This window comes from Macaca fascicularis, chromosome X (assembly GCF_037993035.2).
Source record: "Macaca fascicularis isolate 582-1 chromosome X, T2T-MFA8v1.1".
In the NCBI taxonomy this organism is placed as follows: Eukaryota; Metazoa; Chordata; class Mammalia; order Primates; family Cercopithecidae; genus Macaca; species Macaca fascicularis.
The window spans coordinates 77,045,092-77,059,231 of record NC_088395.1 but is presented as its reverse complement, the minus strand read 5'-3'; the positions used below and the strand labels follow the sequence as shown (position 1 = coordinate 77,059,231).

General features: G+C 38.9%; 1 protein-coding gene across 2 annotated transcripts in view; it reads right to left on the bottom strand.

Moving 5' to 3' along the window:
- The window catches only part of KIF4A (kinesin family member 4A), a 133,074-nt gene that overhangs the window by 117,755 nt on the left and 1,179 nt on the right, over window positions 1-14,140 (bottom strand). For both annotated transcript variants that reach the window (XM_074029486.1, XM_005593863.5), the window contains exons 4-7: window positions 8,298-8,488; window positions 5,321-5,410; window positions 2,156-2,322; window positions 1,824-1,918 (exon numbers count right to left, since the gene is read on the bottom strand). In XM_074029486.1, the coding sequence (XP_073885587.1) occupies window positions 1,824-1,918; window positions 2,156-2,322; window positions 5,321-5,410; window positions 8,298-8,488 (543 nt within the window). The remainder of the gene's footprint in view (window positions 1-1,823; window positions 1,919-2,155; window positions 2,323-5,320; window positions 5,411-8,297; window positions 8,489-14,140) is intronic.

The following is a 14,140-nucleotide window of genomic DNA, read 5'->3' as shown; positions in this document are numbered from 1 at the left end:
CAGCCTGGCCAACATGGTGAATGAAACCCCATCTCTGCTAAAAAATACAAAAATTAGCCAGGCATAGTGGCACATGCTTGTAACCCCAGCTATGGGAGGCTGAGGCAGTAGAATTGCTTGAACCTGGAAGATGGAGGTTGCGGTGAGCCAAGATCGTGCCACTGCACTCCAGCCTGGGCAACAGAGTGAGACTCTCTCTCTCTCTCCAAAAAAAAAGGTATGAAGTACTGATATATGATGCAACATGGATGAACCTTGAAAATCTTAGGTTAAGCCAGTCACAAAAGACAATATATTGTATGATTACATTTATATGAAATGTAGGTTAAGTGATTGCCTAGGGCCAGGGAAGGGGGTAGGAATGGGGAGTGATTGCTAATGAATATGGGGCTTCTCCTTGGGATGATAAAATGTTCTAAAATTAGATTATGATGATGATTGTACAACTGTGAATATACTAAAATCCACTGATACGTATAGTTTAAATGGGTAATGTTATAGTATGTAAATTATATCTCAATAAAGCTGTTAAATAAAACAACTTGGAACTGAACACCTAAAAGAAGATAAAGAAAGCATAACAGCCTTTAAAAATAGTCTTAGCAAAGCTAAATCTCAAGTGCAAACATAGAACAAAAAGGGTACTTTGAATGACACTCAGAACAAAAAGCTGAATAAGGAAGAAACAGGTCTGCACTCAGTGGCAGCAGTATAATAATGATAAATGATAGAAGTAAAATTCCTCGATTACTATTTTTCCTTCTGCCTTCTCAGTTCCCAAGAGAGAAATGAAGCTCAATATGAGTAAAGAGGTAGTAAGCGTAAACCCAACTGCTTTAATAAGAGTTCAAATATCTTGGACCAGATGAATTATAGCTAAGGGAACAGAGAGTAATTTCAAATGAGACTGCTGAAGCTATGTCAACGACCTTTGACGAATCACAAAGAAATATGTTCCAGAAGACTGGGCAGATGCAATTTCAATTTTCAAAACAGGGATAAAAGTTAATTCCATAAATTACCAACAGTGGGTTTGATATAAGTCTAGAGTGGATTATTACAGAGACAGCATGCAAGAGCCTAGAAACAGAAGAATAAGCACTAGAAGCCAACCTTGAATTCACCAAGAAAAAGCACTTTAGGCTAAAAACCCTTATTTCTTTTTTGTATTGTTACTAAGCTGGTAGCTATGAGAAATACAGTAGATACGGTATATCTGGATTTAGCAAGGCATCTGATGAACTATTTTATGAAATCCTTAAGAACAAAATTGAGATATATGAGCTGGATGTTAATTTTTATTAGAGAGATTAATAATCACTTGAAGATCATTCCCAAGGCATGCAGATTACCAGGTCACTATCATGTTAGAAGAAGGTTTCTAATAACATACATCACAGGGTTCTTCTAGCCTTAGGAATTTCATCACTTTTCAAATGCAACAACTCGAATAAAGGCATGGAAATTGTGCTGAGGTTTATATGTGACAACATCTGGAAGAGATGGTGAATACTTAAATGACAGAATCAGGATACTGATTTTAATTATAAATAGTTGGGGTAAAACAAAACAAAATAAAACTAAAACTAAAACTTGCCTGGACCAGATGAAATCAAACCAAGGGCCAGATCCAAATCTCATACCTGAATTAGAGAATGAGTGCAAGGGAAAGAAACAATTTTTCACTATTTCTAAAGTCAGCCTCAAATCTAAATCGTAGTTACTGTTAGAATGTGATCTCAAATCCCAGTGGAAACACCACCAATACCAACAAGAGTACTAGAACTGTTTATCTACAACTGTGACCTTAATTACTCTCTTACCCTCTTTTAGACGATCCCCTTCAGCCTTGGTTTTCTTCTGTCTTTCTGATCCAGCAAGGTCTACAAGATGCAGCTTGGAGCGAAAGCTGCTATTCCTGTGATAATGAAAGGAAGACACAGTGAGAATGGTACACAAGCTTGAGACTAGCTGAGTATCAAAGCTGACCTGTCAGCTCTCGTCTTCTTTCAAGTCAGTCAAAGTGGCTCCATTAGTCACTCGTGCTCACAATACTGATGTCTGACGATTTGCCAAATCAATTGAAGAAGCAGCCTAATGTTTAACCTTAATAGAACTAATACTAAAAATCTTGACTCTTTAAATTGTAACTTACTTGTCACTTTTCTTTCTTTGCTCTATGGAGATTGTAAAGATGGCATGAGATCGGGACGACTGGGAGTTCATAGCCGTGGAGGCCACAGTCCTAGAGTTGTTGCCCTGCTCCAAACAGGAAACAGTATCCAAGGCAACTAAAACAGTCTTCTCAGTGAGTCCCACAATCTAATTGCAAGAAAGAGAAAATTCCCTTATGATTTATACTTCAAATGCTTGGTCAGAAATATACGGATTTCTGGTTTAAAAAATGCCTTGATGCTCTAGTAGAACCTCAAATAGAACAGTCATGGTGATAAGAACTGCTTTAACTAGCAACTCTGTGAAGATAGCTGGAAACCAAGGTCTCCAATCTTCCTTAGGAACTTCAGAAACAAAGGTGCCAGTCAATACTGGAGCTAGAAAAGATCTCAAGATTTTAGGGTAGTAATGGCTATGTGCCTTCCAAGGAACCCCAAGTGAAGTTAATTTTGGTCCCAAGGAGAGCAAGTACAGCACAAACAGTGATGGCATTTCTCTTTGTTACCTTCACCTCTATCTGACCCCATGCTCCTCTCTGTACCTCTCATTCATTTTAAACCTCATTTTCACTAGAGGAAATAGCATGGTACAGTTTCCACCGGATTAGGAAGCCAGGAAAACAGGGCCCCAGGCTTAGTACTGTATTTACCTGGGAGAACTTATACAAGTTGAATCTCTTGGAGCCTCTGAGGTGATTGGACTAGAGGCTTATGAACTCTTTTCTAGCTCCAATATGCTATAATTTTATTACTTCATAGCTCCCAAACTTACTTCTGTGGCCCTAATTTCTAGTCTTTTATTTCTAATGATCTACTACTTATACTCTGAAATCAGTCAATTATAAACCAAATTCATCTTCTTCCCACAAACACTAATTCTCTCTACTATAATACTTCTTCATTTCTATTAATCTTGTCTCATAGTCTCAAAAACTCACATCGCCTTCAACTCCTCCCACTCCTCCATATCCTGTCTATCACCAACTACTAGTCATTCTCCTTTTGAATCCATCACTTCCTTTTCCTTTACACATCTACTTGCCCAGTTCAGGCCCATATTACTTCACACCTAAAAAATAAGCAACAGTTTCCCCAACTGGTCTTCCTCATCCTAGTCTTTCTCCTTTTCAATCCATTTCTGTTTGGTTTTCCTAAAATGTCACCAACCTACTAAGCCCTGTGCTAGATAATGAAGATACAAAGAGATTTCCAAGTACTCCCCTGACCTCCAGGTTAGGGTGAATTCCTTATAAGAATGAATTCACATATCACTTGTAACAGAGTTGGAGAGATACACACATAAGATAAAAACTTCGTAAAAGTAGCCATAGTAATCCCTCACTCAGAAGTTTTACATAGTTTATATATGGTTCACAGGGATAGAAACTAAGCTCTTTAGCCCGGCTTCATAATCTGGTCCTAACATATCCCCTGTTACTTCTCAGCCCAAATCCTCTAATTCAGACAGACTTGTGTAGTCTTATTACCCTCAGGTGTATATTTTCTGCTTTCCTGCTAAAGCTATTCCTTACCATAAGAATATCCTTGTTTATTTTCTCTACCATTTAAAGCCTATCCATCTCATCTGAAGAGTGTTTACAAACTCGTCCTTACCAATTTGTGTCAGGAACTTATACTTCCCTGTATTGCAAATCTCACCTCAAACAACTCTTAGGACTTAATTCCTGCCTTAACATGGGGCACATAAAAGATCTTGAAACAGGGTCAAGTGCTGGCTCAGTACAATAGCATGTATTTTGTCCAGATTTCTTTTTTTTTTTTTTTTTTTTTTGAGACGGAGTCTCGCTCTGTCGCCCAGACTGGAGTGCAGTGGCGCGATCTCGGCTCACTGCAAGCTCCGCCTCCCGGGTTCACGCCATTCTCCTGCCTCAGCCTCCCGAGTAGCTGGGACTACAGGCGCCCACAACCGCGCCCGGCTAATTTTTTGTATTTTTAGTAGAGACGGGGTTTCACCGTGGTCTCGATCTCCTGACCTTGTGATCCGCCCGCCTCGGCCTCCCAAAGTGCTGGGATTACAGGCGTCAGCCACCGCGCCCGGCCTTGTCCAGATTTCTTATCCTCACTATCCAAATCATCTTTGTATATTCCAAGCTCATCAGGGCTGATCCTTTAAACCTTGCATTAGTAGCTGGCTAACAACTTAATGCCCCAGAAAAAAAAAATCAGCAGCACAGGCATCTGCCCCTCACTGGTACCCCAAATCTTCAACTTTCTTTTTTTTTTCTTTGTGCAAGGGAAGAAGGGAAGGAGGAGTAAGATATTATTCCAAGTTTTCTCAAAGTACTACCTAGTCTCATCTACTTCCAGCCTCTGATTTTCCCACTCCTGAATACTCAAGCTCTGCCTGTTTTCAACACTGACTTCTGGATCTGGCTCACTTCCACATAGGAAACTCTCAATTTTGCCTCACATTTTCTGTTCAGTTCTAGCTCCCCATCTTGCATCTATACCATCTAACAGAAGATTCTCAAATAAGCTATCTCTTCTTCCTATGATACTTACATGTTTTAAAAATTATATATTGTTTAACTTTTCAATTTTAAAAATATCATCCCAAAGCCCAGCACAATGTCTATTACAGTGCTGTCCAATAGAATTTTCTATTGGATATAGATATGTTCAATCATATCCATGCATTAGTAGCTGGCTAACAATGACCCAGAAGAAAATACATGAATATGTTCTGCATCTATCTGTGCTCTCCAATATGGTTACCACTAGCCATATGTAGCTATCAAGCACTTGATATGTGGCTAGTGTGCCTGAGGAACTGAATTTTTAAAATTTTATTCCATTTTAATTTGTTTAAATTTAAATAGTCACTTGTGGCTAGTGGCTAACATACTGGACTGCTCAGCCTTAGAACTCTGTAAATAATATTTAGTTGATATTAGCATTCCTCTAGGTAACAGGAAGGTGACAAAACTGAATGTGAGTCCTTCCTTGCTCCCCCACAAGAGCTCCCATCTAGAAATTTTAGATTAACAAAGGGACTTAGGACCACACAAAACCTGACTCAGATGATAGTAGTCATTTAAAACCATAGTGGCAGATAAAAGGGATGTGAACTTTAGTATTATAATTGCCAAAATTTTAAAATAACATCAAATGAGAGACAAACACACCTTTATGCCTTCCTTAGGATCCTCCCGTATATTTATTTGAGCTTTCTCACGAGATGGGCATAGAAGATCCAAAATTTCTTCATTGTAAATCTGATATTGTTGAAAATAAAGTGGCAAAAACAAGATGTTAACAGTGGTAATCTCTGGGTGGTGAGATCATAGGTAATTTTAAAAATTATTTGTGACTTTCTACATGTAAAAATTTGTTCATAATGAACATGTATTACTTGTAGAATTAAGAAAAGGACCGTAACCCTATAGGTAATCACTTGATGTTTTATAAGAATGAATTCACATATCACTTGTAGCAAAATTGAGATTGCTTTTTATTATTATTATACTTTAAGTTCTAGGGTACATGTGCACAACATGCAGGTTTGTTACATACGTATACATGTGCCATGTTGGTGTGCTGCACCCATTAACTCGTCATTTACATTAGGTGTATCTCCTAATGCTATCCCTCCCCGCTTCCTCCACCCCACGACAGGCCCCAGTGTGTGATGTTCCCCTTCCTATGTCCAAGTGTTCTCATTATTCAATTCCCACCTATGAGTGAGAACGTGCAGTATCTGGTTTTTTGTCCTTGCGATAGTTTGCTCAGAATGATGGTTTCCAGCTTCATCCATGTCCCTACAAAGGACATGAACTCATCCTTTTTTATGGCTGCATAGTATTCCATGGTGTATATGTGCCACATTTTCTTAATCCAGTCAATCATTGATGGACATTTGGGTTGGTTCCAAGTCTTTGCTATTGTGAATAGTGCTGCAATAAACATACGTGTGCATGTGTCTTTATAGCAGCATGATTTATAATCCTTTGGGTATATACCCAGTAATGGGATGGCTGGGTCAAATGTTATTTCTAGTTCTAGATCCTTGATGAATCGCCACACTGTCTCCCACAATGGTTGAACTAGTTTACACTCCCACCAACAGTGTAAAAGTGTTCCTATTTCTCCACATCCTCTCTCTTAAGACAGAGTCTCTTAGGAACAGCAGACACATGAAAAGTTACATGGCAACACAAATTCAGTTCTTTGATGGCATCATAATAGCATTACATTAACCCATTTTGTTAAAATGTGAATAACAGGTACATAGATGGGGCTGGATGGAAAAGGAAGAAGTGGTAGCTAATATTTCAACAGGAAACAGAATTGTAAGTACTTACAACAGTGTTTAGCACATATAAGCACTACATTTGTTTGCTATTACAGCTATTGCTATTATTTAACATATCATGATCTGGAGTTATTTTGATACTCAATTATGTTGGCCACAACTAGGTTAATCAAGAGACTTGAGAAGGCTAATCTAGCTGAGCACAGTCACTCACGCCTATAAACCCAGCACTTTGGGAAGCCAAAATGGGAGGATCACTTGAACTCAGGGGTCCATCACCAGCCTGGGCAACATAGTGAGACCCTGTCTCTACAAAAATTTAAAAATTAGCCAGGCGAAGTGGCATGCGCTTGTAGTCCCAGCTGCTTGGAAGGCTGAGGTGGGGTGGGAGGATCGCTTGAGCAGAAGCTGGAGGCCCCAGTGAGCTATGATTCTGCCACTGCACTCCAACCTGTGAGAAAGTGGGACCCTTTCTCAAAATAAATAAATAAATACAATTAAAAACTGCCTTTAAGGTCTCACTCTGGGGCTCAAGCAATCCTTCCACCCTGCCTCAGCCTCCTGAGCAGCTGGGACTGCAGGCGTGCACCACCTCGCCTGGCTAATCTTTAAATTTTTTTGTAGAGACAAGATCTCACTGTGTTGCCGAGGCTGGTCTCAGACCCCTGGGTTGAAGTGATCCTCCCGCCCTGGCCTCCCAAAGTGCTGGGATTACAGGCATGAACCACCAGGCCTGGCCAAGAAGGCTAATCTTAATGATGTAATCCTCTGTCTTCCAGTTCTACATCTCTTTACCTGTTAGCATGTTGAGATTGAACTTCAGGATAAAGTATTCACATACAATTTATAATTGCATGCTTAAATTATATAAGTTTAATTATTACCCCCTAAAGGATAAGACATCACTGCTATGGAACCAACTAGCTAGCTTCCCAGAAGCCATCAGTTCCCTAAACATGTGTTTTTGGTGTTATGAAGTTAGATATAATCGGCCAGTCTACAACTATACTAATATACACTAGAACACAAACTCCCATAAGGGCTAGAATTTTTGTTTTGTTCACTGATATATACCAAGTACCTCATATACCCAAGTGCCCAGAATTGGGCCTGGCACATGGTAGGTTCTCAATAAATATCTGTTTACACACTCTATCACCACTTATACAGTTCAATATTTCAGCTGGTTTTTATAACATTCTTCATGAGGCAACAGCATTATCATTTAAGTCTCAAACAGTAAAGGGAAATCAAACACTCTTCTGCAGACTCTACAGGTAATCAGTAACAGAGGCTAAAATCCTATCTGCCAGGCGTGGTGGCTCATGCCTGTAATCTGAGCACTTTGGGAGGCCGAGGCGGGCGGATCATGAGGTCAGGAGATCAAGACCATCCTGGCTAACACAGTGAAACCCCGTCTCTACTAAAAATACAAAAAATTAGCTGGGTGTGGTGGTGGGCGCCTGTAGTCCCAGCTACTCGGGAGGATGAGGCAGGAGAATGGCATGAACCCGGGAGGCAGAGCTTGCAGTGAGCTGAGATCACACCACTGCACTCCAGCCTGGGCAACAGAGCGAGACTCCGTCTCAAAAAAAAAAAAAAGAATTCCTATCATCCTTTTATATGGCAATGCCAATTCCTCCAACAATCAAATTAAACAGACTATTCTAACACCAAGGAAAGAACTGGGTGGGTGGGAGCCAGATCCAACTGAGTCAGTAAGTTTTCTCTATCAATTCATTAAAATGCAACTTACTAATTTGAGTCATGTCAGGAAAAACCTGATTTGGATTTATTTTTCGACCCACAGACAATTTCGAATTCAGAATAATTAAACGTAAATTGCTTACCTCTAAGTAAGACACTTTCAGAGTAAATTCAAAGTCACTCTTTTTATCAATTTCTTTGAAGAGCAGTTGTATTACCCTAGGAATAACCCCAACTGTTGGTTCATTCTCTTGCTCTGCAGTGTATGCACCTCCCATCGAATAGGTTTTTCCAGAGCCAGTCTGCCCATAGGCCAGGACCGTTGCATTATATCCTGGCAAAATAGATGTCACATGCATAGTGGTGTTTAAACATTTTCATCTAATCAATATACTCCATTTCCTTCAGCAATTATTTGTAATAAAACTGAGATTGCTCTCTTAATACAGTCTCTTAAGAATGGCAGACACAAAGAAAAGTTCTATGGGTACCATGACCTTGCACTACTCAAAATAAGCAAAAAACAAACACAGAAAAACAAAACAAAACCCAACCCTAAAATGTGTCCCCCTAGTGATAGCCCTTAGAAGCTAGGAAATCAAACACTTAAAGATATGACTGACTAAATGAAGGTGGCCAAGCCACTGTCAAAAGTCATTTGGAGCTTGAAAATTCTGTCTTCCTACCTTCTGAACTCTCAGAATGCATCTGGACCATATTATCAGGCTCCTTACAGAAATATCATCATTTAAGCATAATTCAATGTGATATATGTCCTTTGCTTTTATTGAGAATTGATAAAGACTCATCCATTCAGGAGCCAGGTTCTGTGACTCATGCCTGTAATCCCAGCACTTTGGGAGGCTGAGGCAAGTAGACTGCTTTAGCTCAGGAGTTTAACATTAGACTGGGCAACATAGTGAAACCCCGTCTTTACTAAAAATACAAAAACTAGCAGGGCATGGTGGCGGGTGCCTACAATCCCAGCTACTTTGGAGGCTGACACAGGACAATCATCTGACCCTGGGAGGCAGAGGTTACAGTGAGCCTTGGTCAAGCCACTGCACTCCAGCCTAGGTGACAGAGCGAGACCTTGTCTCAAAAAAAAAAAAAAAAAAGAATCATTTATTCAAAGATGTTCACAATATAGTTAACTGAAAAAAGCAGCTTAAAAATAATTGTTAAATATCAGTGTATGGACAGGAAAAGTTCAAAAGTATATGCATTATTAACATTTTGATGTTTACCTCTGAGAAACAGGATGGTAAATTTTTTTTTTTTTTGAGATGCAGTCTCGCTGTGTCACCCAGGCTGGAGTGCAGTGGCGCGATCTCAGCTCACTGCAACCTCCACCTCCCAGTTCAAGCAATTCTCCTGCCTCGGCCTCCCGAGTAGCTGGGATTATAGGCGCACACCACCATGCTCAGCTAATTTTTTGTATTTTTAGTAGAGATGGGGTTTCACTGTGTTAGCCAGGATGGTGTTGATCTCCTGACCTTGTGATCCTCCCAGCTCGGCCTCCCAAAGTGCTGGGATTACAGGTGTGAGCCACCGCACCAAGCCATAGGATGGTAAATATTTTGTGTTTTCTTTTCCCCCATTTGTATTTTTTAAATTATTAAATAGAAGGCACTATTGAACAGAGGCTTTTTCGTTATCACTTATGTTAACAGTACTGTCTGCAGAAAGACCCATAAAGTATGTTTCTGTTTGAGTTTATTGGCCAGGCGTGGTGGCTCACGTCTTTAATCCCAGCACTCTGGGTGGCCAAGGCGGGCAGATCACTTGAGGTCAGAGTTTGAAACCAGCCTGGCCAACATGGCAAAACCCTGTCTGTACTAAAAACACAAAAATTAGCTGGGTGTAATGGTGGTGCCTGTGGTCCCAGCTACTGGGGAGGCTGAGGCAGGAGAATTGCTTGAACTCAGGAGGCGGAGGTTACAGTGAACCGAGATCACGCCACTGCACTTCAGCCTGGGCCACCGAGGGAGATTCAGTTTCAATAAAAAGTATATTTCTGTTTGGGCTTAGTTCTGGTAAAAATGTTTATTTTGTAGATTAGTTTTTATATTTTCTCTTGTCAGATAATCCAAATTACTAGTTACTCAGCACTCCCTCTCCCCATTTTTTTGAGACAAGGTCTCACTCTGTCACCCAGCCTGGAGCGCAGTGTGTGCAATCACAGCTCCGCCTCCCAGGCCCAAGTGATCCTCCCACCTGAGCCTCCAGGAGAGTTAGGACTACAGGCATGCGCCACTACGCCCAGCTAATTTTTTTGTATTTTTTGGTAGAGACGAGTTTCGCCATGTTGGCCAGGCTGGTCTCGAACTCCTGACCTCAAGTGATCTGCCCACCTCAGCCTCCCATAGTACTGAGATTACAGGTTTGAGCGACCATGCCCGGTGGGCATTTTCGTTTTATCCCATAAATTCAAAGTTTAGATTGAAGCTAGAGGAAGATAAACAACTGTAGCAAGATTTTATAAAGAAACAATTAGACAATAGATAGGTTATTCTCACTTTAACTTCAAATGTTACAGTCGTGTGCCATATAATAGCATTTCAATCATGTGGAATGTATTTACGATGGTGAAAAATTCCTGTTGCTTCTTGACTTAGCCATTATAACACTGCAGTGCAACATGTTACATGTTTGTGTTGATGCTGGGGTAAAGAAACCTACTTCACTGCAGGTCATATAAAAGTATAGCACATCTAACTATGTACAGTATGTAATGCTTTATAATAATAAATGATTGTTACTAGTTTATGTGTTTAGTATACTATACCATACTTTTTATCATTTTAAGAGTATACTCCTACTTATGATAAATAAAGTTAACTGTAAAACAGCCTCAGGCAGGTCCTTCAGGAGGTATTCCAGAAGAAGATATTGTTGTCATAGGAAATGACAGCTCTATGGATGTTAGTGTCCCTGAAGACCTTCCAGTAGGACAAGACGTGGAGGTGGAAGACAGTGATATTGAAGATCCTGGCCCTGGGTGGGCCTAGGCTAATGTGCATGTTTGGGTCTTAAACAAAAAGTTTAAAAAGTAAAAAAATATATTTTTTTTTTAAAAAAAGAAAAAAGCATACAGAATAAAGATGCAAAGAGTGAAAATGTTTATTCAGCTGTGCAATGTATTCGTGTTTAAAGCTAAGCATTATTACAAATAAGTCAAAAAGATTAAAAAAATTAAAGTTTATAAAGTAAGAAAGTTATAAGCAGCTAAGGTTAATTTATTATTGAAGAGAGAAAAAATGTTTAATAAATTTAGTGTAACCTAAGTATCCAGTGTTTATAAAGCCCACAGTAGTATACAATAACGTCTTAGGCCCTTACATTCACTCACCACTCATCACTGACACACTCAGAGCAACTTCCAGTCCTGCAAGCTCCATTCACGGTAAGTGTCCTATACAGGTGTACCAGCTTTTACCTTTCATATTGTATTTTTACTTCACCTTTTCTATGTTTAGATCACAAATATTTTCCACGGTGTTACAAGTGCCTACAGTATTCAGTACAGTAACATGCTTTGCAGGTTTGTAGCCTAGGAGCAGTAGGCTCAGGTGTATAGGAGGCTATACTATCTAGGTTTGTATACATGCACTCTACGATGTTCATACAATGACAAAACCGCCCAATAATGCACTTCTCAGAAGGTATCCCTGTCATTAACTGATGCATGATTATAACTTGCTACTTAATTGTACGGTAGTAGCTTCTAAAACTATAAGCATGGCACCTAAACGGAACTACAAATCCAAATTTACTTCAAGGTGAAAAAAATAATGACCTTAGGAAAGTCTGTCGCTTATTAGTGTGGCAGACATGTTGTCAAGGAACACAAAGCAAGCTTTCTCTGTTAAATGATCATCATATTTTTGTCAAAGCTGTTATCTGCTATTTACCAAGATAATTTTGCAGTCTGAAGGAAAAAACCCTTTAAACGTTGAAACAATGTTTTAATCTAAATGAAAACTTTGAAGTTTTGAAAGAACTTGTTGGTCTAAATGAAAGATCATAAGAAGATGCTAAATTGAGATTTTCACTGTAATAGATCGCTGGTAGTAGCTGGCATGACTATGGGGCAAGAGAATAACATTTCATAATTTTCTGCAATACCACAGATATACGTAGATAGCAATAACTTGGGAAACGAGGTTTTAGTAGTTTTTACAAAATATTCAGGGCTCTGTGGTACCAGGAGTTCAGAGTACAAGAGGGTGCTGTTGAGCTGACTATAAAAAATATTGGCTTTGTTTTTGCAACCAAGGGCAATGTTAAGCAAACACATGTATATTGGAATCACTTTCTACTTTATGTTGCCTTTAAAGAACATAATTTAATTCTATCAGTTTCCCAAGTTAAGAATATAAAAGTAGAACTGTGGTGCTCTTACTAAGCTGTGGAGGGATAGCCTGAGGAATCTGACCAGACATTGAAGGGTCTGAAAACCATATTGTTTCAGGAATGGCTAAAGGAAAGGCGGGGATAATTAAAGAGAAGAGAATTAGATAGAAACATTTAACGGTCTTCCAAATACTGTATGTAAAAAGGAAAAAGATTAACTTTATAGCGGAGAAGCCCAGCAGATTAACACCTTAATCAAATGATCAAAATGAACATCAGTAGTAATAGAATAAATCAAAATCATGTGCTGCCCAATAGGCTTCAGTGAGAAGAAAACAGCACCACTTCTGTGATATTCCTGCTAAAAGATACACAACTTGAATCTAATCATAAGTAAACACCAGACAAAACAATATTGAAAAACGGTTTACAAAATATTTGGCCTGTAATCTTCAAAGTGTCAAAATCATAAAAGTCAAAAAAAGACTAAAGAATGTCAAAATCATAAAAGTCAATAAAAAGACTAAAGAACTGTTTTAGAATGGAGACTAAACAGACAGCAAAACTAAATAAAACATGTGATTTTGAACTAGATCTTTTTGCCATAAAATATTTACTGGGACAACTGGTGAAACTTCAATGGGGTTTCAGGAATAGATGGTAGTAATGTAGCAGTGCAAATTTTATTGTTTTGATGGCTGTATTGTGGTAACTTAGAAGAAAGTCCTTTTTTTGTAGGAAATATACACTAAAGTATGGGGGGTATCAGGCCAACAACTCATCTCAAATGGTTCAGGGAAAAAATGTTTTTTATGCTGTTCTTGCAACATTCCATACGTTTGAAATTATTGCATTAATATCTTAAAATTTTGAAACAAAAATTTCAATGTTCCCTGAGCCAATTATTAAACAAAAAAACGTGAAAAAATATGTGAATAGCTGTTGCCTGGAAGAAGGCTTCTAAAGGGATGAACTAACATCACCGGGTAGAACTTATCAGGAAGCAAATTTCATCTCAATATAAAGATCTTTATAACATAATTAGACTAGTCCAAAACCCAAATCTCAACTGGACTACCTGTGAGTCAGTGAGTTCCCTGTTAGACACTGGCAGTTCACCTAACAGATATTGTTAGAATGCATTTTTCTTTGGATGAAAAACAAACTAGATGATATACAAATGTCTCTTTCAACTTTAAGGCACTAGCATGCCATGATTCTACTTCTTGTATATGAACCTCTGTTTTGAATCTTGAATAACCACTGTATTAGAATAATAATTAGACATCTCTCAGGCACTGCTCCCTTCTTTAGAACCCTGCTATGGTCTTCAACAGCATTAAAGACTTAGCTTCCGCAATAAAGATTATTAACTGGTCATAGTATTCAGAGGCTTTAGGAACTCCCCTTTTCCAGCTAAAAGAATTATACTCATTATTCAAGACCTATCTCAAAGTTTTCCCACTCTGTGAATTTCACCCCAAATTCCCCAAGCAGAGTTAGAGTCATCCTTTTGTTTTTCATACCACTTTGTATGAGAGCAGAGCTACTTCTATAGGACTCACTCTGTTGTATATTTTTAACTTGAAAAATTTTTCTTCTAAAAGGTAAGTACAAAAAATTTAAAAAT